Here is a 25,883-nt window from a genome sequence, read left to right as displayed (position 1 = left end):
AATGAGAAAGAGCAATGGTTAAGGGACACAGCCCAGCTCTGTCTAGGCCCTCTCCATAACCCCCGAGTAAATCTGCTTAAGTATCACAGTGCTCCAGGACACGTGCAGTGTGTCTTGGACTCAACAGCTCCTACCTAGTAAATCTGTCACTGCATTAAGTGTTGTCTGTGCAGAAGGGACAAGGGCAATCTGATGCAATGCAGCAAGAGGCCTAAAGGTAGGGTCTCCATTTTTCCTCAGACCATCCCTGTGAGCTTTCTAAAGGAAAAGGTACTTATTTTAAATCCAAACACCAGCTAGTGAATGCAGAAAATGATGCCACCATTTTCCTGATCTCTCCAGGAGCTGTAGCTCATGCAGCAGCACACAAACTGCTTGTCTGCTGCAGTGTCAGCCCTGAGCAGTGAGAAGAGGGTCTTCCACACCAACCCACCCCTGCTAATCCTTCCTCGAGACCTGGTTTAATCTTTGATGTACCACCAGGCCACCTACAGAAGAAGAAGTTTCTCTTTAAGCAGTGGTGTGGTGGGACTGTCCAGTGACTGAATTTGCAGACTCCATCTGCGCATTGGGTTGCAGTGTACATATGAGAAATCACACATGGTCAGTTTGTTACAAAATGTTTAGTGCATATTTTTATGTGTAGTGGTCCATGAAAATAAGCAGAAGCTTCTACTGCTCCTCTGAATTTCTCAGTGAAATTGAGACACAAAAAAAAAAAAAAAGCCCAAAACCTGGGCTATCATTAGGAACACTACGGTTCCCTTAGATGCAATGTTTCTGAATGCAGTTTTATATTTTACCAGTCCCAGTCTCCCATTAAATAGTCCTCTAAAATGCAATTCTGTTTCTTTTTTTCCCCATTGTACAGAAACAGCTGCCACGAGTGAGTTGGTAGAAAATGTTTACAGCCAAATAATAAGAGGAACAACCATTTGACACAGCTCAATGGAACGTTAATCAGGTTCTTAAGTTAACTGCTTTCCTAGGTGGAGGAGAGGGAGATTAAAACAAATACTTTCAGTCTCTAGTTTCTATTGAAAAATTACATGTACTCCATTTTCAGAGAACTCTAAGTACAACAAATGGCAGCAGATATTTTCCTTATTTCTCTAATATGAAATTAAAGGGGAAAAATTAATGTACATCCATGAGGTGGCACAGTTAAATGAAAGCGGAGGAAACGTGACATGTATCCTTTGAAGATAATTCACGTGGTAATTCATTTCACCCTGTAGAACCACACAGCTTGGTTCTGTGGTCAAGTACGCTGACAGCACGTGCACAACCAAAGTCAGCTGAGCAGTGACAGAATGTTGGTTGTCTGAGCTCCCATTAAATGTTCAATTTAATCTAATATGCCTGCATCATGAAATATATATATATATATATATATATATATCATAGGACCCACTGGTTTATTGATGGGGAACTTTTTCTCTGTGTTCCCTGACCTGCAGTGACTTTGACCTACTTTAACAGTGCACTTGTGCTTTTTCTGGGATACTCTGTTTAGATGTTTGACCATACAGCCCTAAATTAGCAACTTGACATTGAAATGCTGATTTACACCTGCAGTCAAATGGATAACACATGTTAAAGACTGATTGTCAGCAGCTCTAATACGTTATCGCTTCATTCTGTGGCATTGTCACTTGCCTTTATGGGATTTAAGGAAAACATTGTGTGGCATTGTTGGTATGGCTATGGACACAGCTGTAGGGGGCTGACTGTGTATGGACTTTGTCATTTATCTAAAAGCTGACATCACTTTCAAAAAACCACTGTGAAAGGTTGGATGTTTAAGTGTTGCTGTATATTTTAAGACAGCATTGGAAATAGAGAAGCTTTTTTGATTGCATAATAAAACAGTTAACATTGAATAACTTGCTCTTCTGACCTTTTCACCTTAAGAAAGATTAATGGTGGTTTAGATAAGAACTTCCCCCCCAACCCAATCAGGGGTCTGAATGTTTCAGGGATTCAGACAAAGAAAGTCATTTCACCTCTAGGTCACCAGCACAGACCTAGGGTGTCTCACTAGTGACCATTAGATGATTGCTCAGTCGTTTATGTGCAAGAGTTGGTGGTCATAATCCATTTTCCAGTGGACAGGTGCCTGCCTCATGAAAGCTGTCACTACATGCTTATCCAAGCAGCAACAAATGGGAATTAACCTGAAGAGAGCCTGAACTGCATTTGCCTTACACCACTGAAACCTTAGAGCCTCTGTAACACTTGTTTTAGTGGATCAGAGCCTCCCCAGGAAGGGTCAAAGCCGTGTCAGTGCTGTGTTGTGAGCAGTGGCACTTCGGTGTTCCCTTCCAGAGGGCTGCAGCCTCTGCTCCCACCTCTGGAGCATGTGGGTCCCGTTCAGACACACTCGCAGTGGCAGCATTTGCATTTCTGACAGTTAGGACATCCTAGAATAACACATCCCACAGCCTTCATGTAGCCATCTCCCAACGTTAGTTCTTGGTGTGGTCAAGCTGGTGTACTTCATACCTACTGGTATTTTAAATAGAAGTCCTAAAATTAGGACTTCTCCATTGGCAAAACTGAGCAGAGAGCTATTGGGCAGATTTTGATAGTAAAGTAACCATTTGTGACTTCTCGTGTCAGAAATTATAACGTCACCAACTGTAAAGCACGGTTCGGGGACCTACCCAATAGAGCCAAGCTAAAATCACCGAAGCACCAAAGGCAGCACAGGGTCGGTTGATGGGCGTTTAAAGTGTAAGTATGTCCTTCACCAGAGACATCTGCATGCACACAGCAAGCAAGGCACTGGGAAAAACTGACATGAGTGCAAACATCTGCATACAATTATTCATGGCTGAGACATTGAGCGTGAATATATAACATGGTTACATGCTAGAGAGAGAGAAAGTTGAAATGCTAGGATCCAGGAGTATACCACTTTTGGCTGACCAAGTTGAGAGGATATACGAACATCAGACTTCAGAGGGACATCTAAGATGAGAATATGCATTTTAAAAAACATCATAAAAACCTGAAGGATGAGGAATCTAAACCTATATAATTATTAAGGAGAATGTGCCATGTCTGTTGCAAAGCCCAAAAAACTTTTTCCTGTTCCCTTTTGGTTTTCTCTCACCCAGGGTTACCTCTGTACAGTACTTTCCTCATACTGGACAGAGCAACAGAGCAGATTACAAGTAAAACTGAATTAATAAAGGTAAATGCTTAAGTGTAAAGGCTAACGGGAGAGAGGAAAAGGACAAGTAAAGATCATCAGTTCTGCGAAAATCAGAGATCTCAGAGGCTGCTGCGTGACTTGTACTGACCTCCGTGTAGCTTATGAGATTGAAAATCCTCTCCTATGTATTTGCAGCATTAATTCCTCTTGTTATCTGAGGTGATCTACTTTAATCAGATTCCTACAAACAAGTTGAGTACTTACAGCAGAAGATCTTTGACACTCCTTCTTGGCAGCATCAGCAGAGAGGACAAAGACCAAACCAGCAGGGAGATCAGATAAACCGTCTCATCTCTGCAAAAACTTTTAGGATAATTGGCATCAGAGGAAGTCCCCTCCCTCCAGACTCATACCTGTATGCTCTGTGGTCATGTGATGAAATGGTTGCACAAAAGCTACCTCAAAATTCTCACATTTCAAAGACTGGTGCTCCCATGCTGTTTTAAAACCTCCTCTGTTGCAGTACCATCTCCTGTGCTACCTTGCTGCTTCACACAGGCCCGTAGCTTAAGTCTGGATCAAACAGAGATTCACAAATTTGATCCTCCTTATATGCCTTTAGTGCAGCTTCTAATTCCTATTTTCTAAGTTTCTGGAACTGGGGTTTCTGAGTGCCAATAATGATGGTCCTTGTTCTCGTGCTCATTTTCGCACAGAACTTGAGCCAGAGGAGGCAATACCACTTGATACCCTCCAAAGACTTTCATCCCCACAAAGCACATGTGTTGCACGTGGCAAAAGGAGCTTGATGGCTGTGTGAGGACATACTAGAGACATGTAAGGTGACAGTTCAAGTTGCCTTATTATTTAGACTTATCCATTGGAGAAATCCTAAGTATTCTGTGCCTGGTTAGCCAAGCAGTGGATTTTACTGCATATGGTGTGAGACACAGTATGCAGTTAGAGCAGGAGGGCTACCACTGCATAAATCCAGGAACCACAGGACAAGCTTTTATTAACATGCTTGTTTGCCCAAAAATGGTTATGTTCATAGCAGGAGCCAATAGTCAAAATAATCTTTAAATATTCTAAAGAAAAAAAACCATACAAAAATCCCTGTACTTTATCAGCAGAATAAAGACATCACTGATCAATTAGCCTGAAAAATTAATAAATCAAGGACAAATGTAATAAAGTTTAGCGTTTTAATCAGCTATTGTTGTCACAGCCCAGTTTGGACATATCGCTCCTTTGTTGACATTTTTAATGCTTTCTGTGGATTACCAGTACATGACCAGTATATGAAAGCTTGTTAAGCCTCCACGTGCTCAGCCTAGCCCTAGCTTTAATACTGGCTTAGTGCAATCCCTTCTGCTGGCACAAGCTCTGCGGGACTTGAACCTTGCAGTCCTGGGCATTGTGTTTCTGGATAATCATCATGTGGACTTACTCAAGTGTGTTTTACAAGCTTAGGGCAAATTTGTGAATGCCCAATTATCTATATGTAACTTTTTTAAGAGAAGCCAACCAGACTTGTGGTTTTTTTCTTTTGTCAGGATCCTGCAATATCTTCCTGTAACTAGTGGGGGGATGCTTTCAGCCTGGCTTCCATGTCTAGTTGGTATTTTCTTTCCTGACCAGCAGAGAAGTCTGTGCATTAGTCCTTTCAAACTGAAGAGCTCTTGCACCTCTCTCACCTGGTCCCCTGTAGTGAATTTAAAGTTCAAAATATTTCTTAAACGTCTCAACCTTATTCCCATTCAGGAAAAATCTGTTACAACAACTTCTAGCCAGATGCAAATTCAAATGTTACTTTTGAAAATTCTTCACTTATTCACAGATCTTTCAGTCATGCAGTGCTACTTCAATTTTGAACTAGATTTTCAGTCTACTACAAGTGGGAGGTGAAATTATTGATAGTGTATCTGTCTCTCTATTCCTTTCATTTAGAGAAAAATAATGGATTATGTATGAGAAGCTCACTTTCTATTTTGCTTTTTTTTGTTGTTTGTTTTCCTTTTCAGTCATTTGCAGTTGCAATTCTGTGGCCCTAAAATGAAATGAAGCAGTTTTCCTTTCACAAAAAGGGGTGCTGACACTGCATTACGTGGAAGTGTTTTAGAGTAGATGCCTGCAGCATGCATGTGCAGTTTTATCCCATCTTATTTTTAAATGGTTATCTGTGCATCACTCTGGTTCACAATCCCATTCCAAAAATATCTGAGGTTTATCCTTATCATATTCCCCAGCTAACAGTAAGAAATAGGCTCAAGGGGCTCAGTACAGATTAGATTTGCCTCTTATACAACGAGGTACAAGATCCAGGTAGAAGCCGGAGACCTGCCTTGGGGACAGCTCTGTCCAGGGAATCCCTTGGCAATATTCCTTGCCTATACTGAGAGTACCAGGATGCTTCCCACTAACTTCATGGGAAAAATGCTGTGTTGAAAAGGGATTAATTTGTTCACAGAGGCCAGGATAAATAAGGTCTAGAGGTTTCTGACACTTATCTTAAATCACTCAAAATTCTAATTACAGTTTTTGTAACCATATTTGACTTTTTTATTCGATTACTTTTAACAGCTCTGACATACTTGGTAAACAGGACAAGCATCTACACTTGTTTCTTCCAAATGTATCTGAACAGATTCAGCCCTTGGGAAAAGCACCCTTGCCACCTCCCCAGAGGGACATTTCACCAGTTTATGGGATTTTCTGCAATGTTTACCAGGGTCACTGAGCCTCCTGCTGTTTTCAACAGTTGTTTTTCTCTCAGCCTCAGCAAACTTCTCTTCTCCTCCACCTTTGCTTCCTTCCTACCCACATTCCCAAGAATCAAATACCTTCCCTGTCCCAGACTTGCAGATAAGGTTAGATGGGTGTTTTGGCAGACGCCATATGTCTGTTCTTGTGTCCTGAGTTCTCCTCCTCCTCCTCTTCCTCAGTTGTCCTTGTTCACCTTTGGTCACCCTGTTCTTGCACCAGCAAACATTTTGATCCTTTGCTGTCAACACTGAGAGTTCAGCTATTTGGTAAACTGCTATATCAGCAAGGAATTTGAATTCCACATGTTTGCTTGGGAGTCTTCAGTCAAAGATATACCCTCATGCCAAAACTTCTTTGGGTCTTCTCATGGCTGCAGGGGCACCATGTGAATTAAGTTAATAGCTTATTAATTGTCTTTAGCAGTGAGGAAAAAAATTGAGCCTGGTCTCTAGATGTTTTATGTAGTTTGGGGAACAAAACAATGATTCATGGAGACAAAAATTGTTTGGTTTCCTGCTCCCACCACAGACTGGACTCTTGTTAGGTCAGTAGGGAGCCAAAGGGAGACACTATATGAAATTGTCTGATGTGGCTCTGCAAACATGTCCTAGGTTGGACATTGTGGAGAGTTATCTCCCTCAAGTTTAAGATTACTGCCTGCTGTTGTTCAGCAGGTAGCATGAAGTCGAGCTTTGTAGTACACTTCCTTGTCAGGTGTTATTACACCCATTTTATAGCTAAACCAGGACATTTGCCCAAAATATTTCACAGATAGGTGGAAAAAACATAGCCCAATATGTGCAGTCATTTTCTTGAAGCCACATTAAGATTTCTTGCAAAACCCTGGGCGTTCATAGTGCTCGACTATGCTGTAAGATCTGGACAAAATAAGGCAGCAAACTCCCTTTCATGACCAGAGGAAAATTCATTCCCAAATGAGGATCCCTGATGAGAAGTGCTATATTTGCCCTCCTAAAGCCTGATTTTCAGCTTGGAAGTGAGGTGAGAGCCTTTTATCAGGTCCTTGTACAGAGTGACTCATCCCCAGAGCATCCTGTGCCTGTAAAGATGTGTTCAAAGCCTACTTGCCCTGTAACACAGTGAATGCCAACTAGTAACAACCTCTTGAGTCTCACTTCAGTGTCCACATTCCCACCACCCCTTGACAGCACAAAGCACCCAATACTTGTTCTAAAGTTAAACCTCATCTATTATGTGAAAATATCTCTAGGTCATTCCTAGAACTAGGAAACCAATGACTTGGATCCAAAAGTACCCCTCTTCTCATAAGACTATGAATATCTTGAAGGTGAAATAAAGGGTGGGTTAGATTTGTTATAGCCTTTTTTTTTTTTAATCGACTATTCAGTGTTGGTCTTCATTATTTTTTTTTATTCTTTTGAAAGCTTTAGAGCCTCCTGCATAACCGCGTCTGCCCCATTCACTGCTGAATGGATGGTGCGCTGATCTTTTTCTCGGTGGGTAATGGATTTGGTTTGATTGCTTGACACAGGAACAATAGGGGGGTAAACAATTGCCTTCGCACCCGTGCAGCTCCCCATCTGTTGAGTGTGTGTGCCTTCAGAGGCAGCCGGGCAGGGACAGATGAACGTGCCAGCCAAGCCTGATGTTAATGACATCAGTCATACAAGCAGAACATGTGGCGCAATAAATCAAAAACTAATTGAACTTTTGGTTGATTATATTGCTGTCCCACCGCCCACTTCAAGCACGGCACGGTTTCTGAGACAATGCCTCCAACACCACAATGGCTTTGCTACCGCTGGACAGCAGGAGCCTGCCCTGGGAGGTGACAAGAGATAACAGCTTCTCTTCACTCATTGCTTTCCTGAAACAGTGACACCTTCCACTCAACCAAAATGCTTCCAGGCTCAGGATGTGTATTTGACCGGTATCTATTATTTCAAATAAGAAATGTTCATCAATATGACAATGACAGCCCATGTTCACTGACACTTTCCGTCTGGGACTGTTGGTGGCAGACCTCTATTATAGGAGAAGACAGCTCTTGTTTTTGTGTTAATTAGACACACACGTGGTAGTAATGGAGGCTATTCATTAGACTGATATAATTTAATATCATAATTGACACTTGAAAGTGTTCCTACTACATCAGTTGCTGGGGCCTGCAAGCCAAAATTTTCTGTCTTAGGTGTCCGTGGCAGCAGTAAGTCACCAGAAGTTGAGGGGGCTGATATTCAGAGGTGGAAAAGAACAATTTCTGATAGGAGCATTAAGGAATGAAAAGCTTTGGCAAGAAGACCCTTTACTGAAGTGCATAAATATGGGATTAGGCCCCAGAACCATCAAGTCATGTAGGAACCCATCTATGACTGAACCACCTGCCCTCCCTCTGCAACCACGGAAGTGTAGGGGGCATAGAGACCTATGCACATCTGCCCAATGTGCCCTTTCTTAGTCATCTGCATTTGAAATTTTCCTTTGAAATGCCCAGGATTCTGGTACTTTTTCATGAAATTAAAAGGTAAAGCACAAAACGCTTTTCTTAATGCCCTTAGAATCAACTCCTCATTATATGGAAGAAGCAAATTTTTATGCTAAATGTGTTAAAGTACACACTTAACCCAATTTTTTTTAAAAAATCCTTGTAGTACTTCTGTTAACATTTGTTTGCCTATAGATTAGACTTTAATTATTAGCTATTTGTTGCAGAGGATTCTCCACACGGGTAAAATGAGACATTAAATAAAATGCTCCTGAGTAGAGGCTTAAGTAACAGCTAAATTAAATCTTTGTGTTAATATTATTCATAGAAAGCCAGATGGGAGCAGAAAATGTTGCAATGAAGAATATGGAATGAGATGAGATCACAGCATCAGTCTGTCCTTTGTAGATCTGGACAATGATCACAGAGCCAGATTGGATTAGTGAAACCTATTTACCAGAAGTTCAGAGCGGTTGCATGAAGCTGAAAGGCAGTCAGTAGGGAGACGTGGAAAATGCACCAGATTTACAGCTGCAGCGACGAGAATTTAGAAGTTTTCACCACTGTGATTTCATCCAAATGTGAGTACATCAAAATGTAACAACCGCTACGGTGTTGTCTTTTGGAGGGATGGTATGTTTAGCAATGGGGAAATCTTTGAAATGAGCAGCTCCTCTGCTCTGCCGTGCCCTGCTCTGCCTGCAGCCCAGCACTCGCTGCCGCTTTCACGAGCTAATCCGTGCAGGTGCTTCGACATTCTGGCTGTGTAAAATCTTTGCACTGACAAAATTGGGAGATCTGAAATCGGTGTTGCTATACCTATGAGGTAACTGCTAAAGTGACAGCTTGCAACTGTGTGGCTATTCTGCGTAATAGAAAAGAGAATGAAGTTCTGTGAGCAGTTAGCAGCTCAGATGAAGTGGGGGAACTGCATGAATGTTGAATTTAAGTCTGCTGGCTCAATAAGTGGACCATTTCCAAAGCCATGCCCTGGAAATGAATGCATGATTAACATTAATTGCTTCTAATGAAGAGTAAGAACCGGACAAAGCCCAGCCTGCATTTGATTGAACAAATTAGTTTAAACTCAATGGCTGCATATTTCAGCAACAAGAAAGCAGGGGAAAGCAGGGAAAACAAATTCTGGGACCAGATCAGATCTTTACTTGCAAGCTGCGAGCATGAGCTCTCAGCTGCTTAATTTTGCAATATAAGTGGAAATGACAAAGTGAAACATCACTGTAATTGTATTTGTTGCCCAAAAGCTGAGCTGTACATACAAACATTCTTTTGCAGGCAAATCCAGATACATCATCTGCAGGGGTTAATTCTTCCCTTCCTTCTCTCCCACTCTCTGCATAGATTCGTGTTTGCAGGGACAGCCCCGCAGCCCCACTGTTTGCACTGCTGCCATTGTGTTCCCCCACAAGTGGGTCACTTCTGGCTACCTCTGTGATTCACTCTTCTTTCAATGGCTATTCAAGTAACTGCATGTTTGCTGGTGCTGTGACTTCCCTTTCATGCCTTGCCTTTCTTCAGCCCCTGCAAGCCTTTTGCCACTTGTTCTGGCGGATGATAGGCAGTAAGTTTGACTGTGGATCCTATGTACTCTGAAAATATGCAAATTTATTACTGTTAGGCACATTTATGTGTTCTTCCTTGTGCACCAGCCTGGGTAGCTATAACAGCACAACAGCACTTGCTTCTGGTAGAAATCTCTGTGAATTGTGCTCCTCACACTGTCTGGTAAAATACATAAAATACCAGAGAGACAAGAAGATAATTACTTGCATCGCTAAACTTTTTTGCACTTGAGTGTTTCATTTGTGAGCAATTAGTTTAGTCCTCACACAATGAAATTCCAGAATTAAAGGTGATTGAAGCAGCTTCAAAAACAACTTACAAGATATTGCCAGGGAAGAAAAAAAAATCAAGCTATCTTTATTATGTTTGTCTAGCTTTCATCCCACACTCCTGTGGTTTAAAATATAAAATGTGTCCTGCAGGAGAAGACAGTAAGGATCCCTGAGGATATCATGCCATGCAAAACAGACTAATTGAACTGACAGCACACTCTTAAGCTCTAAACAGGCAGATAACTTACTTGTGATGAGTTCAGTGTGGAAGTGCCCTGTGCTGCAGTGAACCACTCTCAGGGACCCTGGGCAAGACTGTTCACCTCCCATGTTCCTGTCATGTTTCACTATCGGCAGAGCACAGGCCAAAACTTTTTCTCCAGTGTGGTCCTAATGCTCAGTACTTATACCCTCACTGGGGTATGGAGAGGTGGCTGTTAGACATACTCAAACTGTCTAGGAGGAGTGACTTTGGTCTCACTGCCAGCTCTGCTTGTACTGGAGCCCTGGAAAGCCCAGTCACTTGTTATTCCTGCCATCTGAGGAGAGCAGTTTGGCTGCAGTAACCAGCAGCCTTCAATGACCTCCAGCTGCTTCCACAGCTTCAAAACTCTGGAAACAGTAATACATAGCAGCGACAAGCACTGTAACTCCTGGAGTTAAATGTATGCCAATGTAAAGGAAAGCTCACCTGGGGAGCAGGAGTCACCCGTCATCCCATAACAAACCTTCCTGGCTCTTCAAAGCCTTTGGATTATACATGGAGCCTGAATAGGAAACCTCCATTCACATGCCTTGCCCCAAGGCTCAGCCTTTAGAACTGGAGTTAATTCTCCACATTTGGCAGGTTTTTGCAAGTCTGTTCCTGTCACTGGCTGCTAAATCCTGTAGCTCCTGTAGCCTGAAAACAGGTGAGGGTAATATATGATGAGAGGGAGAGCTGGAAGTATCGCAGAGCCTTTCAGGCCAGTTTCAATTCTAACTCAAACAACAAGTGTTTAAATAATCTTCACTTTGTCCAATAAAACCTTCACCCAAAACCACTCACTTCAGTCCAGCCAAAAACTTGGCTTATGGACCTGGTATTTTGTGTGTCTATTGCCTAGTGGTTCTATGATTTTGGTGTTTTCATGGGCCTAAGAAATAAAAAAGAAAAACAGACTTTAAGCAAAATGCCCCAAGTTAAAGAACTAAATGGGTCATTTTGAGGATTGAAAAAGAAAATATTAGGCTTAGTGTAAATGTTATGCTTTGGAACTCATGCAGTAAAAGTGAAATTATGTCCTGAGGGAGTTTGAGCTTATTGATAAAATCCCTAACTAGATAAAATTATAGAACTCTCCAAGATAACGTTTAGACTAGTCATTTCCTTCTGAAATATTGGCAGGTGGGATGTCAGATCAAAACTGAGGAAAGAGAAGGGTTCCTCCTGGAAGCCTATGGAAGAGTTGCAGAAACTTGGGATAGGCTGTTGCCCTGAGCCCATGGATGTCTGTATTGTGTAGTAGAGCATGATCTCTGAGACAGCATTAAAAAGGAGTTTTTTGGGAGTTATTTCAGCTGAAATCTTCCTTAAAGGCAGGTGTCCACCTCCACTACAGGCTGACCATGTTCCTGTTCTTCTTTTTGCAGCATGTAGTCCTGCCCGAAGACGAGCCAAAACTACGCAACACATCCTAACAAAGAACGTAAGAAAAGTCTCCTTTTCTCTCTCTCTTTTTTTTTATTTTTTTTTTTTAGTTCTAGTTGACTACACTTATCCTAAAATATGCTGTGGATAAATGGGAAGCAGATCTTTCAGGGAAAAGAAGTGCATCGGTGTCTGATGTAGAGAGTGGGGTGGGAAACAGAAATGAGAGTTTCTGTAAAGCTGCAGTTTATTTACAGAAGTGTTTTGAAACAAACAATAAAATAAATGTGGTCTTGCTGTGCACAGTCAAAAGGAACATAGCAGCTTATCAACATGGACCATCTGAGGGAATCACAGACTTAATTCTTATCATAAAGCCTTAATGATAGTGCCAGGGGGACAGGCAAGAATCAAAAGTAAACAAATCATAGCAATACGTGTTAATCAAGGAGCCAGTATCCCAGGGAATTTGGGAGAAAAACACCAAGCAATGGACTGTAATCTCAACCCAAAGGGATGACTCTGATAGAGCCACTGGAGGATGCTTGTCCCTTGGCCCCAGCAGTGTTTGCCTGCCCTTGACTCACCCGCAGTGTACCGGCACAGAGGGCACACATGGAGCTTTACCCACTCCCTGTAGGTGAGGTACCCCCCAAATTAAACATTTTTCATTCTCTGAGAAAATGTTTTCCAAGTTCCAGTGCTTTGGCACATGGTGTGAGCTTTCTTGCCTTCAGAGCTAGTTTTTCCTCCTTAAATCCACTTGACCCATTCACAATTCCTTTCACAATCCTTTTAGCTGATTTGCTTCTCTTCTGCATATCCAAGCACTTTTTACAGGGTTTGAGACTCTTCTGCCACAGCATTTCTTCTCACCACAGACCTGTCTCCTCTCTAGCACTTTGTCGAAATATTTTGCTTCTTGGCCTTTCTTTTCTCCATGCTCTATCCTACTACACAGCCCCATCCTCAATTGTAGAGAGCCTCTTCTTTGCATTCCTGATTCCCTGATCTCCCAACAGAACTGTAGGTCCTCCTGCTTACCGCACTCAGTCCCGTTCCCTCTTTTGGTTACTAAAGCACATCACAGGATCCCAGAATGTCACAGGAGGCCTGAATTGGTTCCCAGGCTGAGTCAATAACATGCCTGTCAATATATATGTGTATTTTTACAAATGGTAAAAAGTCTTATTTTTGTCCTGTAACTCAGGCTCAGGTTTCAAAATGACTCTTCAAATGTGGATGAAAGTCAGAGTGCTGGAGTGTTACTCGAACTAAGCCATTCTGAGATACCCCATTTTTATTTCCTCACGCCTTTTATTTCCATTATGCCTTTGATATCTTTTGTTTTCCATGCAATATAAAAACAGAAGAAAAGTCCAAACTAAAAGTAAACTATTCTCACTTGGTGAAACAGTATGCTCAGATAACTTATCTCTTTTTGGTTTTTGACAAAATTTCTCATAAAAATGTTTAGCTGAAAACTTTCAGCTAAGCTTTCATTGAAATCAAGGGCAACTCTATGTCTGCTATGATGTTCCAAATCTCAGCAGATAGTTGTTGTTGTTTCTACTAAATGGAAGCATCTAATATTTAATTTGGATTGGATCAGCTACTGTGGCAGCACTATACTCATAAAAGCCTAAGAAAATAAGATAAGAAAGTCCCTGTTTTGTTGCTGTATTTTAAGAGGATTGGTTTTCTCCTTTGGGGCTTTCCTGACCCCAGTTAAGGATGTCCTTTGATTGGCTCTTAGTCATGATGCAGGCAGCATCATATTAGCAGTGGAGCACCAAGCCCGAGGAATGGTCTGCAGCTCCAGCAAAGAAAACAAGGATGGCTCTCAAACCAAAGGAATTGGCACAGTCAACTCTTAGACTTGTGCATTCCCCTTCATCAGTGGGATGCAGCTGCTTACAGCTCATACACAAGCATTCAAATAAATTGCATGTACTGGAATAGACATGCCTGTGAGGAAGTTGTGATTGCCAATTTCTAGACCCACAGAAAAGTAGCAGAATGATTATTTATTTTTCACTTTTACATCTGCACCTGTAGTCAGTGCCGTAGAAATGCCTCAGCTAACATGAAATCTCCTGCTCTGGCGATTGCAGTGGATGCACAGCTTTAATCCTCAGCAAGACAAAAATAGCAACCAATGTGGACATCTGCAAGACCTTTTTTTTCACAGCAGAAATATTCAAGCAGTGTAACAGTAAGTGATTTAACATTCAAATGACTTTACTTTTGGAGGCGTAACTTCCATCACATTCAAGAACCCATCCCAAATGCACAATCGTGACTGTGGAAGGGTGAACGAAAGGGGGAAACACCTTCTCTTTTTCAGCTGAGTGTTTAAAGAACATCTTTATTTGCAGTTCCTGTTGCCCTATTAAGAGATATTTCCAATGACAGTAGATCCTTCACTTCTCTTCCCTTGCTCTTCTAGCCCCAAAATCCCTTGGGTAGAACTGTCTGGACACTAGTACCTGGCTACTTTGCATGAAAGTGGTAAATCCCTCTGTGGATGCTAGAGCTGCCGCATTAAAAATTAGCTCAGTATTAGATCATCAAAAAGATCTTAAGTCTACAAATCTAGCATTTGCTCCACTAACAGGCACTTGGTTGTTCAGCCTCTAACCTTCAAAGTTTTATCCACTTGGTTTGGTGGTGGGATTTTGGGTCTAGCATCAGGGTGGCTGGAACAGCATCTGTGCTGCTCTGCAACCCTCCTGTGTCTTTCATACCCCTTCCCCCTTAGCACAGCTAATTCCAACAGTGGGTATGCAGGCCTCCGTGCTGTCATGTGCACAGCAAAGTCCATAAAAAGACACTTTGCTGAGCTCTGAATTCAGAGGCAATGTCCTGCAAACAGACTGAGCCAGTCAAGGGACTTACAGGTTCTAAAAACAGTAGATTTTTAGAGAGCAACTTGCTAATTTTGCACAGTCTGGCTGACTCTGCCATTCACAGATTAAATCACACAGATTTAAATCTCCTGGTATGTCTAGAAAAGAAAAGTGACTCCCAGCTGATCCTTCTGCCTTACCCTAGGTACCCTAGAGAAATGTCAGCTCCACTTTAGATCAAAACCGCAGTGCAGCAGGTTTAGTTTCCTGACCTAGATAAGTCTTAACATATTACAGCAATGGGTGAGGTAGCCAAAGTCACAGTGAAATCTTGAATTAGGAGATAAGGAACTCCCAAAGTGTGCTACAGCCAAACACTGCAAAGACGTTCACTATAGACGTTGGCATTACTGATATCACAGGTAACGAGGAATCTTGCAAACAATAACCATGTGCCTAAATAATTCCTGCTATTAATCAAGTTAAAAATCCTACTTCCTTTCCCCAAACCATATTTCATTCTTCGCAACACGTAGGCAGAATGTTACGTTTCAAGTCCATGATGGTTTACACTGATCGAACAAGCCACTTTCAGGATTAGAATTAGCTGCAGCCAGCATCCTACTTACCAAAAATGCTCTTTCCATGACAATGCAAAATAAGTGACCTCAGGTGTCTCAGTAGAAGAGAGTTGATGATATTTTCTGTCACACACCAATGAAGTCTGAGTTTGACCAAGAGCACTGGGCGTATTTCCAGAGATGATGGGAAGAGCTAAGCCTTGTGGAATTCCTTGAAAGCTTGCTTCACATGAGGCAGGTTCCAAGGGCTGTCATAAGAGACCCCTGCCAGCCACAGTCTCATCATATTTGTACTGAAGACAGGTCTCTCCACTGATGTCATTGTGGTGAAAGGGTGATGCCTCTGATAAGCAGCCTGCAAGGTTCAGGTGGTCAGGGCATGTGTGGACACAGGAGCCTGCAGCCTGTGAGGAGCTGCTGCAGAGGGATGGGGAGGTGCTGGAACTGGTCCAGGGGCAGCTGGGAGAGAGCCAATGCCAACAGCTTCAGCAGCAACAGGAGGCCTCTCACAATCAGTATCACCCTTGTTTCTGAGTTATCGGAGTAATGCTGAGGCTCAACTCTGTTCAACAGCACCAGATTCATGGTCAGTAGAGCTGGGAACCAGCCGCAGCTGCCCTTAGTGTGTGCTTATCTTCAGACACCAAGTAGTCCCTTTGACTTTAACTTACCACTGGGCATGTCCTTATGTAGCTTACAGTGAGGACTGTGTTTGGCTGTGTGTCAAAGTCCACAGAATTAGGAGAAAACCCCTCTTAGACCTTGGATTAGGCTTTGGTTGCCTTACCAGCCTTTTCCAGCAGTATTTCTGCCTACTGTTGGGCAGTTTCTGCTCCTCTTCCTGCTGGTCAGTAGGATTTAGGCCATGTAGCCTCCTCCAGACTCCTGAGGATACATGGAGACAAAAGAGTTAAAAGTGGTCAGGTTGGGGTTTTTCTTCTTTCCTGTTTTGCAAAGCATTGGTTTGTATACATTTTTGTGTCTGTGTAAAAAATCACATGCTCTAGAATATTGCAGATTAATGGCAAACTGAATTAAAACTTAATTAGAGGAAATGGACAATTTGGCATGAGGGGCCATGCTTAAATCCAGTCTTGCTTTTATCATGAGTGTATGTTAGAAGGCAATAGATAAAATTAAGGTTTTTTCTATGCCAATAGTGGGCTGGTCAGTTGTTGGTCTCAGTCCTGAAACAAAATAACTGTATTTATATCTAAAACATGAAGATGGCAACTATCAGTCAGTCATCCGTTAGATGCAAGTAACTGCTTTACTCCTGGTCTTCCAGTGTAGGATCAACATAAGTAAGTCTAATAGGAAACACTCTGAATAGTTGCCATGTATCTTATTTCCTTGAAGATTTGGATCTTCACCCTGTTTAAGTGGTTCTCTGTATGACAGTAGTAAGTCTTCAGGGAAGAAGAATAAAAAAAACATAAAACCACAACAAAGTATGAAACACTCTTTTCTTGCTATTGGAACTTTAATCTTCTTGAGAAAACTGTTCCCGGAGCATCCTGGATAACAGTCCTGATGGATCCACTTGTTTGGAGTGTATCCCTGTTTTTTTAAACTGACATTAGCTTTGTCTCACCCAGTTGCTTGTGGCAGCACAGTGAGTGACATGGCTTAGTTGTGATTGATGTAGAACTTGATTTTGTTCACACTCGTTTTCAAGATACAGGGGACCTGATCTTCAAAGATGCAGCTCTCAGTGAATTTTGTTTGTGGGAGCTAATGTTTATGAAAATTAATCTCTAGAAGCACAATTATTCACTGCCTCGTATCCTCATGTAGCCATTTGCCAGGTACAAAATGTAAATAAGTCCAAAAGACAGGGGAGACCATGAGGAAATAGCAATTGTAATTCTCACTGTGTAAGTTTGATCGATTGCCCAAGATGTGACACAATAAAAAATTAAATTTGAGCTGTCTAATAGGCATATCCTACTCAGTGGAGCTTGAAAAAGACCATATTTCAGTCTCCTGAGGAGAATACAGAAAGGTGTAAATAAGTAGCTGGGTCCCAGAGAGACCCCACAGGATTTTCCCATATTTTTATATGTCTTATGCACAGAGGCTAGAGCCAAACAAAACAAATCCCACAAATCCCAGAGCCCCCACCTGACAAAATCCGCTTTGGATGACAGTAAAGCAGTGGGAAGAGCAAACAGCCTTTCAGCTTCCCCGTGACCTCAACAGACCACCTAATGCCCAAAGCCAGGTGTAACGGGATGGTTTTGTCTCCTCCCTGCAGGTGGTGGCCATCTCCGACCGCCGGCCCCACCAGGGTGACCTGCTGCAGGTGCTGTACAGCGAGGACGAGGCGCGGGGCCGGGGGGGGCAGAGGGGGCCCCGCCCCACCAAGGGCACAACCCAGCATGGTAAGTCCACAGAAGGGGCTTTTTTCCTCCGCAGCTTTAGGACATTTTTAGATATTGCAGCCTTCCAGTTTGCAGCGGAGCGGGCGCTTTATTATGTACCTGGAGTATAATTCCATGCTTAAAATATCTAGTGGAATTAATGAGATAATGACTGTGGCATTGCTCAATTTATTTGGAGTCATAAACTCACTTTATTCAGTCATAAACACTCCTTGACAATATTTTAGAATGATAAATTGTGAATTACTGCGTTTGCCTGAGTCATCTTATTATATAAGATCCCTGTTCAGTTGCTTAGAACTTGCCAGAACATAATAATTTGAGATGAAATTTCAGATTCAGGATGTCAGCCACAGACCTGAATTTTTTTCAACTAAAACTTCTTCAGCATATTTGTGAGAACTCGTGAAGGAAAAATAGAGCTTGCCAATACAAAACCAAGGAGATGAGTAAACATAAATAGAGTGGTCATTCAGCTCCTTCAACACTGGTGTGTTATGTTTGGAGGATCAAAGCTGGAGCAGGGCTGTGCAGTTTGGCAAGGGATGGCCTTTTAATCAAAACCATGTGTTTTGCTCTTTTTTGGAAAACCACCCAGTTGCAGTCAAGTCATAAGCCTTTAAAAAAATCCCATATGGCATGTATTTGGTAGACAAAATGGGAATCTGGCTGTTAAAACGTGCTAAATTAGTAAAGCAGGTGCATGAAGGTGCATATTCCTCACATCAGCGGTCTGCAACTGCATTGCACATAAGCCATCCCATCAGGAACACAGACCAGACAGGAGCGGGGCCTGGAAAACTGGGAAGGAAGAAACCGAGCTTGGGACCATAGGGAAAGATCTCAAACAAGGACCAGAGCCAAGATGTATCTGAACAAAGAACTGGAGCCTCAGGGCTGGAGCGGGGAGAGGAGGAGGAGTGGCTGGGACTGGCTGCAGGGTAAAGGGTGGCAGAGAGCCAGAGAGGGAGAAAGGAGGGCCTTCTGGTCTCTGCTGTTAGGGGAGATGAGTAAAGGATGACAGAGAGGTGCAAAAAAGAGAAAAGCTGTAGGAATCCAAAAAGAAGAACAGAAAAGGGGGAAACAGGTCTCATAGTAGGAGAAAGGGAAGTGAGTGGGCAGAACTTAGAAACTAGGTTTAAATTAGAACAAAAAACATAAAAGAGCACCAATGAGGCCATCAGCATGTTTACTGGTAGCATCAGAAATCTCACACAAATAACCAAGCATAAGGACAGTCCATTTCAGTGTGCAGGAAGGCACTTCTGGAAGTGGAATTCACAATACACCCAGCCACTACTGTCCTGAGGGGAGCACCTACAAACCTGAAGCCATGAGGCCTTACTTTTGTTCAGATACTTTGCTAAAAGTTTGCCAGAACATTTTCTGTATCTAGTAAGAAGAGGAACAGGCTGAAGGGAAGAATCAGACAATATAAGAGCAAACAAAACCAAATAAAAAGAAAAAATATGGACATTAGCTGAAGTACTGATGCCTAGAGCTACTTACTGAATACTGTTAGTACCTAATATGCAAGATGAGAGGAGGTAATTTCATTAACTTTGACGTGAGGGATACAGTAAGGTACCTAATGGAATTACTAGAGGGGGGTGGAGCGGGAAGCAAGAAGCTGGTTAAGATGTTTGTCATGCTCAAATATTGCCCCCAGAAAGGACAGTTCTGATTGCTAAGTCATGCTGGAGACAGCACTATAAGAAGCACCTTGACTATTTCCAAATTTGCTTTCGTTATTTGTATTCCGTTGGTCACAGCGGTAGAAATGTCCACATTCCCCCAGCCAAGTGGGAGGATTTGGCTCCATGAAAAAAATCTGGCATCCCTCAGTCATTTATTTCCTTGGCACAGCTAGCAGGAATGTCAGTGAGCATTTATCCATGGATAAGTTACTGGCTGAGCACTCACTTGAAACTGAAGGGTAACCTCCAGAGTTGAGGACAGCAGAGAGGTGTCACTCAGCTGCGAGCAGACAGAAATGTTAAATCCCTCCCTGTGATGAGGTGGACATAACACACATCTCTGCCCAGGTTAAAATAACTCCCCAGAGCAATGCAGAAACGAGAGAATTATCTCCTAGGCAGGACAGACCTGCAATGGGTGCTCCAGGATGCACAAAAACTGGATTACCCAACCTCTGCTGGGGAGCAGCAGATGGGACCACTCCTTGCATGTAGAGACATGTGAGTGTTCCCGGAGGGGAATGGCTCCCACTTAGCTTGGTCTGCTAAGGACAGTTCACCATCTCATTTGAAAAGTCTAGGAGCAAGCAGTTGAGAGACTTTTCGGAATGACTTAAGTAATTCCACAGTCACTTATTTTGACATCACAGTAGATGGTCATAGTAAAGAAAACTGTGCTTTTGCTATAATCAAAGCTAGTGGAATTATAATCTGTATCTGGGCTCTGTCCGTATCTGAGTTTATACTGCATGAAAAGAGGCTTTTCATACAAGATATGCCAAAGGGATAATTACAGATAATGCCATGTCTCTTATGCTTTGCAGTGGGAATTAATGAACGAGAGTCATCCAAGTCCTATAATCACCTGCTGGATGGAAAGTCTTTGGTAAGTAAATACAGCAAGACCAACTACCATTGTCTGATGCATCTTAAAGCATTGTACCTTTCGGTTTGTCCCACAGTAACAGCATGACAGTCTGTCACAGTACATGAGGATTTCACATGAGGATTTTGTTAAAGCTTTGAGACGTAATTTTGCCATAGGATCCTTAGCTGGAAGCAGAGACTGGCTCAGGACAACTACCCCTCAGGGGACCAGGAAGGGTGTTGGGACAGCAGGAGACAGGCTCCTGTTCTGAATGCTCAGCAACTGGCAAGAGCTGGGAGGAATTAGCCTCTTGTTTCTCAGGGAATTTCACAAATCAGGAAAAAACTAATTTCTAAAGTGCAACAGGCATCAAATAATTTGCATTCTCCAGAATGCCAGCTTGACATGATAATCACGTAAGTCAGAAATGTCAAAAAAGAGTTGATGAGAAAATCTTCATACTAAACCCTCAAATTTGTATTTTAATGGACAGAAAAAATGTTTTGGTTAAAAATTACTCATGTTTACTAAAACATTCTCCCTCCTTTCTTCGTCTTACAAAAAAAAAAAACAATTTTCAAAATCCCTACATTTAAAAAATATAGGTTTTTCAAAGAGAAAAAAATCTTCTGAAAAGTTTCTGGCCAACACTGGACCATACTATCAAAACTTTCGGCTTCAAAGGCTCTTTTGGATGGCTGCAACATACTTGCTAGCTGCAAGCTGGGCTACACTTGAGAAAAACAACAGTACAATATTGAAGGATGGTCAAAATTAGTGGTATTCAGTGTAATGAAACTAATTGAACTTACTAATAATTACCGTGGTTAAATTGCAAAAGATGCCTGCAAAAGTGATTTCAAAATCTCCAAGCCTTGGGATACTTGAAAAGCACATTTAAACATATCCAACCTCAGAATAATCCCAGGAGAAACAGCCCTAGACAGTTTAAAGGTCAGTTATGGTAGTGACAATAACATGAAGAAATTTTTCAGTATTGCCAGTAAAATCAATATATGCTTGTTGCCTGAAATTATGAGATCACAGCACAGTTTTTGACTTTTTTTTTATTTCTGAGCAACTAACATTTTAACTTACTGTCTTGGAGGATGTGCTAGTCTCACTGACCCGTTTATGGGATAAAGTGACTCAGTTCTGGCAGGCAATTTAGGTTCGAATAAGACCAGGAGGGAGTCGACAATCAGGCACTTGTGGGGCCATGGCAGAACTGGAGTATAACCAGGGCCCTCCACACCACAGAGAAGCACCCAACAAAACAGGGAAACATTTCACAATGCTCAAGGGATGGTGATGGCTGAGACATCTGCTTCTCAGGCAGCCACAGAGGTGGCCTGTGAGGAGTTGCAAGAGGCAGGCTGCTCAGTCTGCACAAAGCCTCACTGCCTCAGGAAGCTAAATGTAACAACTGGGGACTAAAAAGTTCTGCAAGCCTCCCTCTTTTGATGGGAGGTGTAACTCTTGCTCATACAAGTCGTGTCCTGACCTCACTGAGAACATTCACGTGAGCAATTGGTATTGGTGTGGTTGAGAGTTGGGCAGTCAAATCCCTAACCTGCTTTCTGTTGTTGAGAGATTTACAGTATTTATTGATTTTGTTAAAACAGCCTCTTTCCTCAGATGAACCTGTGTCCCTATTCACAAGTGGCATTTCCTAACAATGTGTTTTTTCCTCTCACAGATTCCTCCATCTCCAGTTGCCCATATCACAGTGAAAACTGTGACTGTCACAGGCTCTCCCACACGTGACTGCACTTCTACAGAGGAGTAAGTTCCTTCCCATCCCTCCAGCCAAGCCATGCCTCTTGCTTCCCAAAGGCAGGGAGAGGTTGGTAAAGGATATGCTGACTATATCATTAACCACAGCCGCTTATTCAGCTCAGTGCCCATTACAATTCTTTTATCACTGGAAAAAAAGTCATCTTAATTCAAAATATAAGTATTTTCAAGTATTTTCCCTCTAAGAAGTCTACCATATTTGCCCTGAGGTAGCTTAGAAAATGTAATTAACTAAAAAAAATCAAACAAAACCAAACCAAAACAAAAAAAAAAACCAAAACACAAAAAAGCACAAACCTTTAATGTCTTTAAGCATAATTAAGGAACAGCTTGACCGCAGTACAAATGCATTCATCAGCAGGCAGTTAACTCAGACATGGATCTATGTGATATTTGAGATGCTGCCATTGCCACCTGAGGGACAGTAACAAGCTGATTGTCACAGTGTCATCGCACTCTGTACAGAGACATGTAAATCCCCCTCAGCTAGTGGAGTTCACCCCTCCTAGGTGCTGCCACATGGTCCCCGGGACTTTGGTGGAAGGGCCCAGCTCTCTCCTTGGACAACCTACCAGCTTCTTGTTGAGTGACAAGTGCTAGAGAGGATGCACTTAGTAGTGGCCCCACTTGTGTGAGTGTCTACTCTGATAGCAAGGGAACAGGGGCACCAAGTGGAAGGGTGGCAGCTGCAGCATCCAAGCCCACTGTCCTGCACAGCCCCTGCTCATTCCAGACTTGCCAGTCCCAGGGACAGGCCAGCACGGACATATCTGGTTGAAACAACGAGACAGCTTTTGGTTTTGAATGGCTGGTCTCCATAAGCAGGGAAGAAGGGCCATGGAGATGCACTCTGTACACATCTGTGCTTTATTTGCCAGACACAGGCACCGCTGGAGAAAGACAACAGAGTATGACCTGGCCCTGCCACCAGGAGCAGAAGCTTCCCTGCCACTGACAGGAGGCAACCTGTGCGGGACACCCAGCCTCCTGAGGAAGATGTGGATGAAGCACAAGAAGAAGTCAGAGTACCTGGGGGCAACAAACAGTGCCTTTGAGGCGGACTGATGAGGCTCAGCATCACTTGGAAAGGCAGAAGGTCCTTTAGCCAAGGTGCTTTATGGAACAGACATAGCACAGCTCATCCAGGAAAACAATATCCTTTTTATTACTTCATGCCATTGCCTCAAAACAGTGGGAGAAAGGCTAACTAAGATAAAAGTGGTGAACATGATGCAACTCACTGGCCTTTTTTTGTTGCATTATACTAAAATCCCAAGTATCCCACTAGATTTACAACTTGATTCAAAGATGCTGAAACTACTGCTGACCCATTCGCCATTTTCTATGTCCTGTCTGAATCAGCTCAGACTTACAACAAGAAAAGCCTACCAAGAGGTTTGTGTATTCCTGCAAGGCAACAGATCAGTAACAGAGTGCCATTAAATCCCAGGAATCTACTTGTCGTGTACTGCTGCTTGCTGTCTTTCCCCTCTCATATCATGAGAAAAAAAACATATCTTACGATATGCTTGGTTGAATGACACATCCTAAACATTTTTCTTACTTCAGTTTCAGTATTTCAAGGCTGGAGTAGAAGATGCAAAAATTTTAAAACAATGGGCCAGAATTGAGAAAATTTGCAAACATATGTACCAAACTTGCGATTGATGTTTCAAAGTGTTCTGCCAGATTAAGCTATGAACAACTGAATAACCTCAAGGGATACTTTCTGCCATAGAACCTGCTTACATGTGAAGTAGTAGTCAGCAACTTAACCTCTACCCATGTGGTAGAGGATATTTCATTAAGTGCACAAAATACTAGGAGGAAAGAAAACATATAAATGGTGCAACTAGGTAACTAAACATGAGATATTTGCATGTAGGAGACCTGTGCTTATGAATAGATAGATTTAATGGAATTTGCTTAATTTTTTTTTCTCAATTTAGAAATAGCTGGTCAGGGCCTCTTGGGTTTTTGTCTCAAAAAAAGAAAAAACCAGCTTTACAAAAAGGTTTTCACCATGGTTACAGATAATATTACACTAGTCATGAGCAGTACTTGCCTCCTATGAGTGCTCCCCTGGTTCTTATAAAAGACTTTGGTTTCCCTGAATACAGAAGTTTATTTTTCAAGCTGGAGAAAGAATATATCCTGTTGCTCATAATAATGACGATCTCTAATCTAACAGCCAGTGCACCAAAGCATAAATTAAAAATACAAGTCTTACTCTGTGACAGAAGCAGAAGGAAGAAGCTCCCATCTGAAACTTGCTTGCCAGCAGCCAGTGCAGTAAAATGCACTGAGATGCCATCAAAAGCAGTGCCATGGTACATACTGAGGTGAGGAGGCTCAGACAACTGTCCCTGGTCAGGGGTCACGAGCTCAGAAGTACCAGGGTACCACCTGGCCAGGAGAGAAAGGCAGACAGGCCCTCTGGCTTTGGGCTGAGCAGGGTAGAGCAGTACACAGGAAAGGTTTGCAGCTTGACAGCCTGAGCAACCGAAGTCCTTGGAATGGGAAAGCAAACGGAACAGTGGCTTCACAGAGAAAATGTGCCCAGTGGCTCTAGGGAAGCCAGCAGGGGACACCTATGTGGGGCTAGACATGATGGAGGAGGCAGTAGAGTGGGGATGGAAGCATTATTTAAAAAGATAACTGTGGCTTTTCATACAGCCAGAGCCCACTCCAGAGTCTGCCAAAGAGAGAGAGAGGCACTAGACCTTCATGAAATACCTCTGTCAGCCCTCACATTCAGTTGTCTGTCACTGCTTCAGTCACAGGCTCCTCTTTCAGAGATGCTCAGCTATTCAGAGTACAACCTTGCAACCAGCAATCACACAGACTTTCAGTCCTCCTTACCAAAGGTAAAAGTCTTTTTCTGACCCAGCAGCCTGATACAGGGATAATCTGCTCTCCTGCTTTTGTTTCTTGCTCCTGGGAGCAAGGAGAACACAGTTCCTTGTTAACCACGTGCTGGATGTGGCAATGGTGACCCAGTATTAACCATGTGCCACCTACCACAGCATGTGAAAGCAATGCCAATGCCCACTGAAGGCTGCACACCTGAGCAGTTCCAGAGCAGTTTTCTCACAGGAGTCCACCCCACCTTTAAATTGGAGCCTGATACATTGGCTCTGTGTAATAGTCTGGGCACCGTGACCCTGCCAACACCAGGTCCTCTATGACCTCTATGAACCAAGTTGGAGCCATGGACAGGAGTTTCTTGAAAACATCTTTTACAAATATCACCAACCACACTGCAGCCCCCACCCCAGCCCAGAACAGTAATCACTCATTCCCTTTCTTGGTCTGATTTCCTAAACAAAGCAAAAAATAAGAATGGTGGACAGACATTGGGAAAAGTCCGTTTGCTGAAATTGGTAATTAGGAGAGTGAGCATTTGTGGTACCTGCCCTTGTAGCTAACATGACCCATAGAGCACTCAAACAAACTCCAGGGAAGCAAGAGTTTTGTCTGTTGAGAAAGTTGTATTGTAGTATTTAATTTGTTAATTAATAGCTTTAAGCAGTATGAGGATGGAGGCAGAGATGATTAATATTTCTTCTTAATAATTGCTGTATCTTGAAATGTGTATTTATGTTTTTCTTATTTATTTAATTTATAATTTGGATCTACAAGAGGAGGAGATATTTACAAGAAGCATATTTAATTTTCTTGTATTTCAGGTACTGCTGTGAAGATTTTTTGTATTGCAGTAGATATTTATTTTATTGATTTAAAAATATGTTCTATTATAAAAAAAAGTAAATAAACAAGTAGCATGTGGTAACCTATGGGTCTCAGTGACTTAAGAGGTTTTGGGAA

General features: G+C 42.4%; 1 protein-coding gene across 2 annotated transcripts; it reads left to right on the top strand.

Annotated features, from left to right (window-relative positions):
• Positions 1–5,437: 5,437 nt before the first annotated feature.
• VXN (vexin) lies at positions 5,438–25,334 on the top strand. Of its 2 annotated transcripts, none has more exons than XM_027702474.1 (7): positions 5,438–7,404; positions 8,802–8,974; positions 11,882–11,937; positions 17,567–17,693; positions 20,215–20,276; positions 21,958–22,043; positions 22,934–25,334. In XM_027702474.1, exons 2-7 carry the CDS (start codon positions 8,908–8,910, stop codon positions 23,118–23,120), a joined length of 585 nt encoding a protein of 194 aa, XP_027558275.1. In that variant the 5' UTR covers positions 5,438–7,404; positions 8,802–8,907; the 3' UTR covers positions 23,121–25,334. The 2 variants fall into 2 exon arrangements, with proteins under 2 accessions (XP_027558275.1, XP_027558348.1); XM_027702547.1 differs by having other exon boundaries at positions 7,339–7,404; positions 8,722–8,974.
• Positions 25,335–25,883: the final 549 nt, after the last annotated feature.

Source organism: Neopelma chrysocephalum, unplaced genomic scaffold, assembly GCF_003984885.1.
Source record: "Neopelma chrysocephalum unplaced genomic scaffold, ASM398488v2 Primary Assembly neopelma1_22, whole genome shotgun sequence".
In the NCBI taxonomy this organism is placed as follows: domain Eukaryota; kingdom Metazoa; phylum Chordata; class Aves; order Passeriformes; family Pipridae; genus Neopelma; species Neopelma chrysocephalum.
The sequence above is the reverse complement of the archived record's forward strand: the minus strand, read 5'-3'. Positions and strand labels throughout refer to the sequence as shown.

Bases quoted from the DNA above. Each gene is read 5' to 3' on its own strand.
- VXN (XM_027702474.1), top strand. From the start codon at position 8,908: ATGCACCAGATTTACAGCTGCAGCGACGAGAATTTAGAAGTTTTCACC. The intron at 17,694-20,214 runs GTAAGTCCACAG...TATGCTTTGCAG, and splicing joins CAAGGGCACAACCCAGCATG to TGGGAATTAATGAACGAGAG. The intron at 20,277-21,957 runs GTAAGTAAATAC...TTCCTCTCACAG, and splicing joins TGCTGGATGGAAAGTCTTTG to ATTCCTCCATCTCCAGTTGC.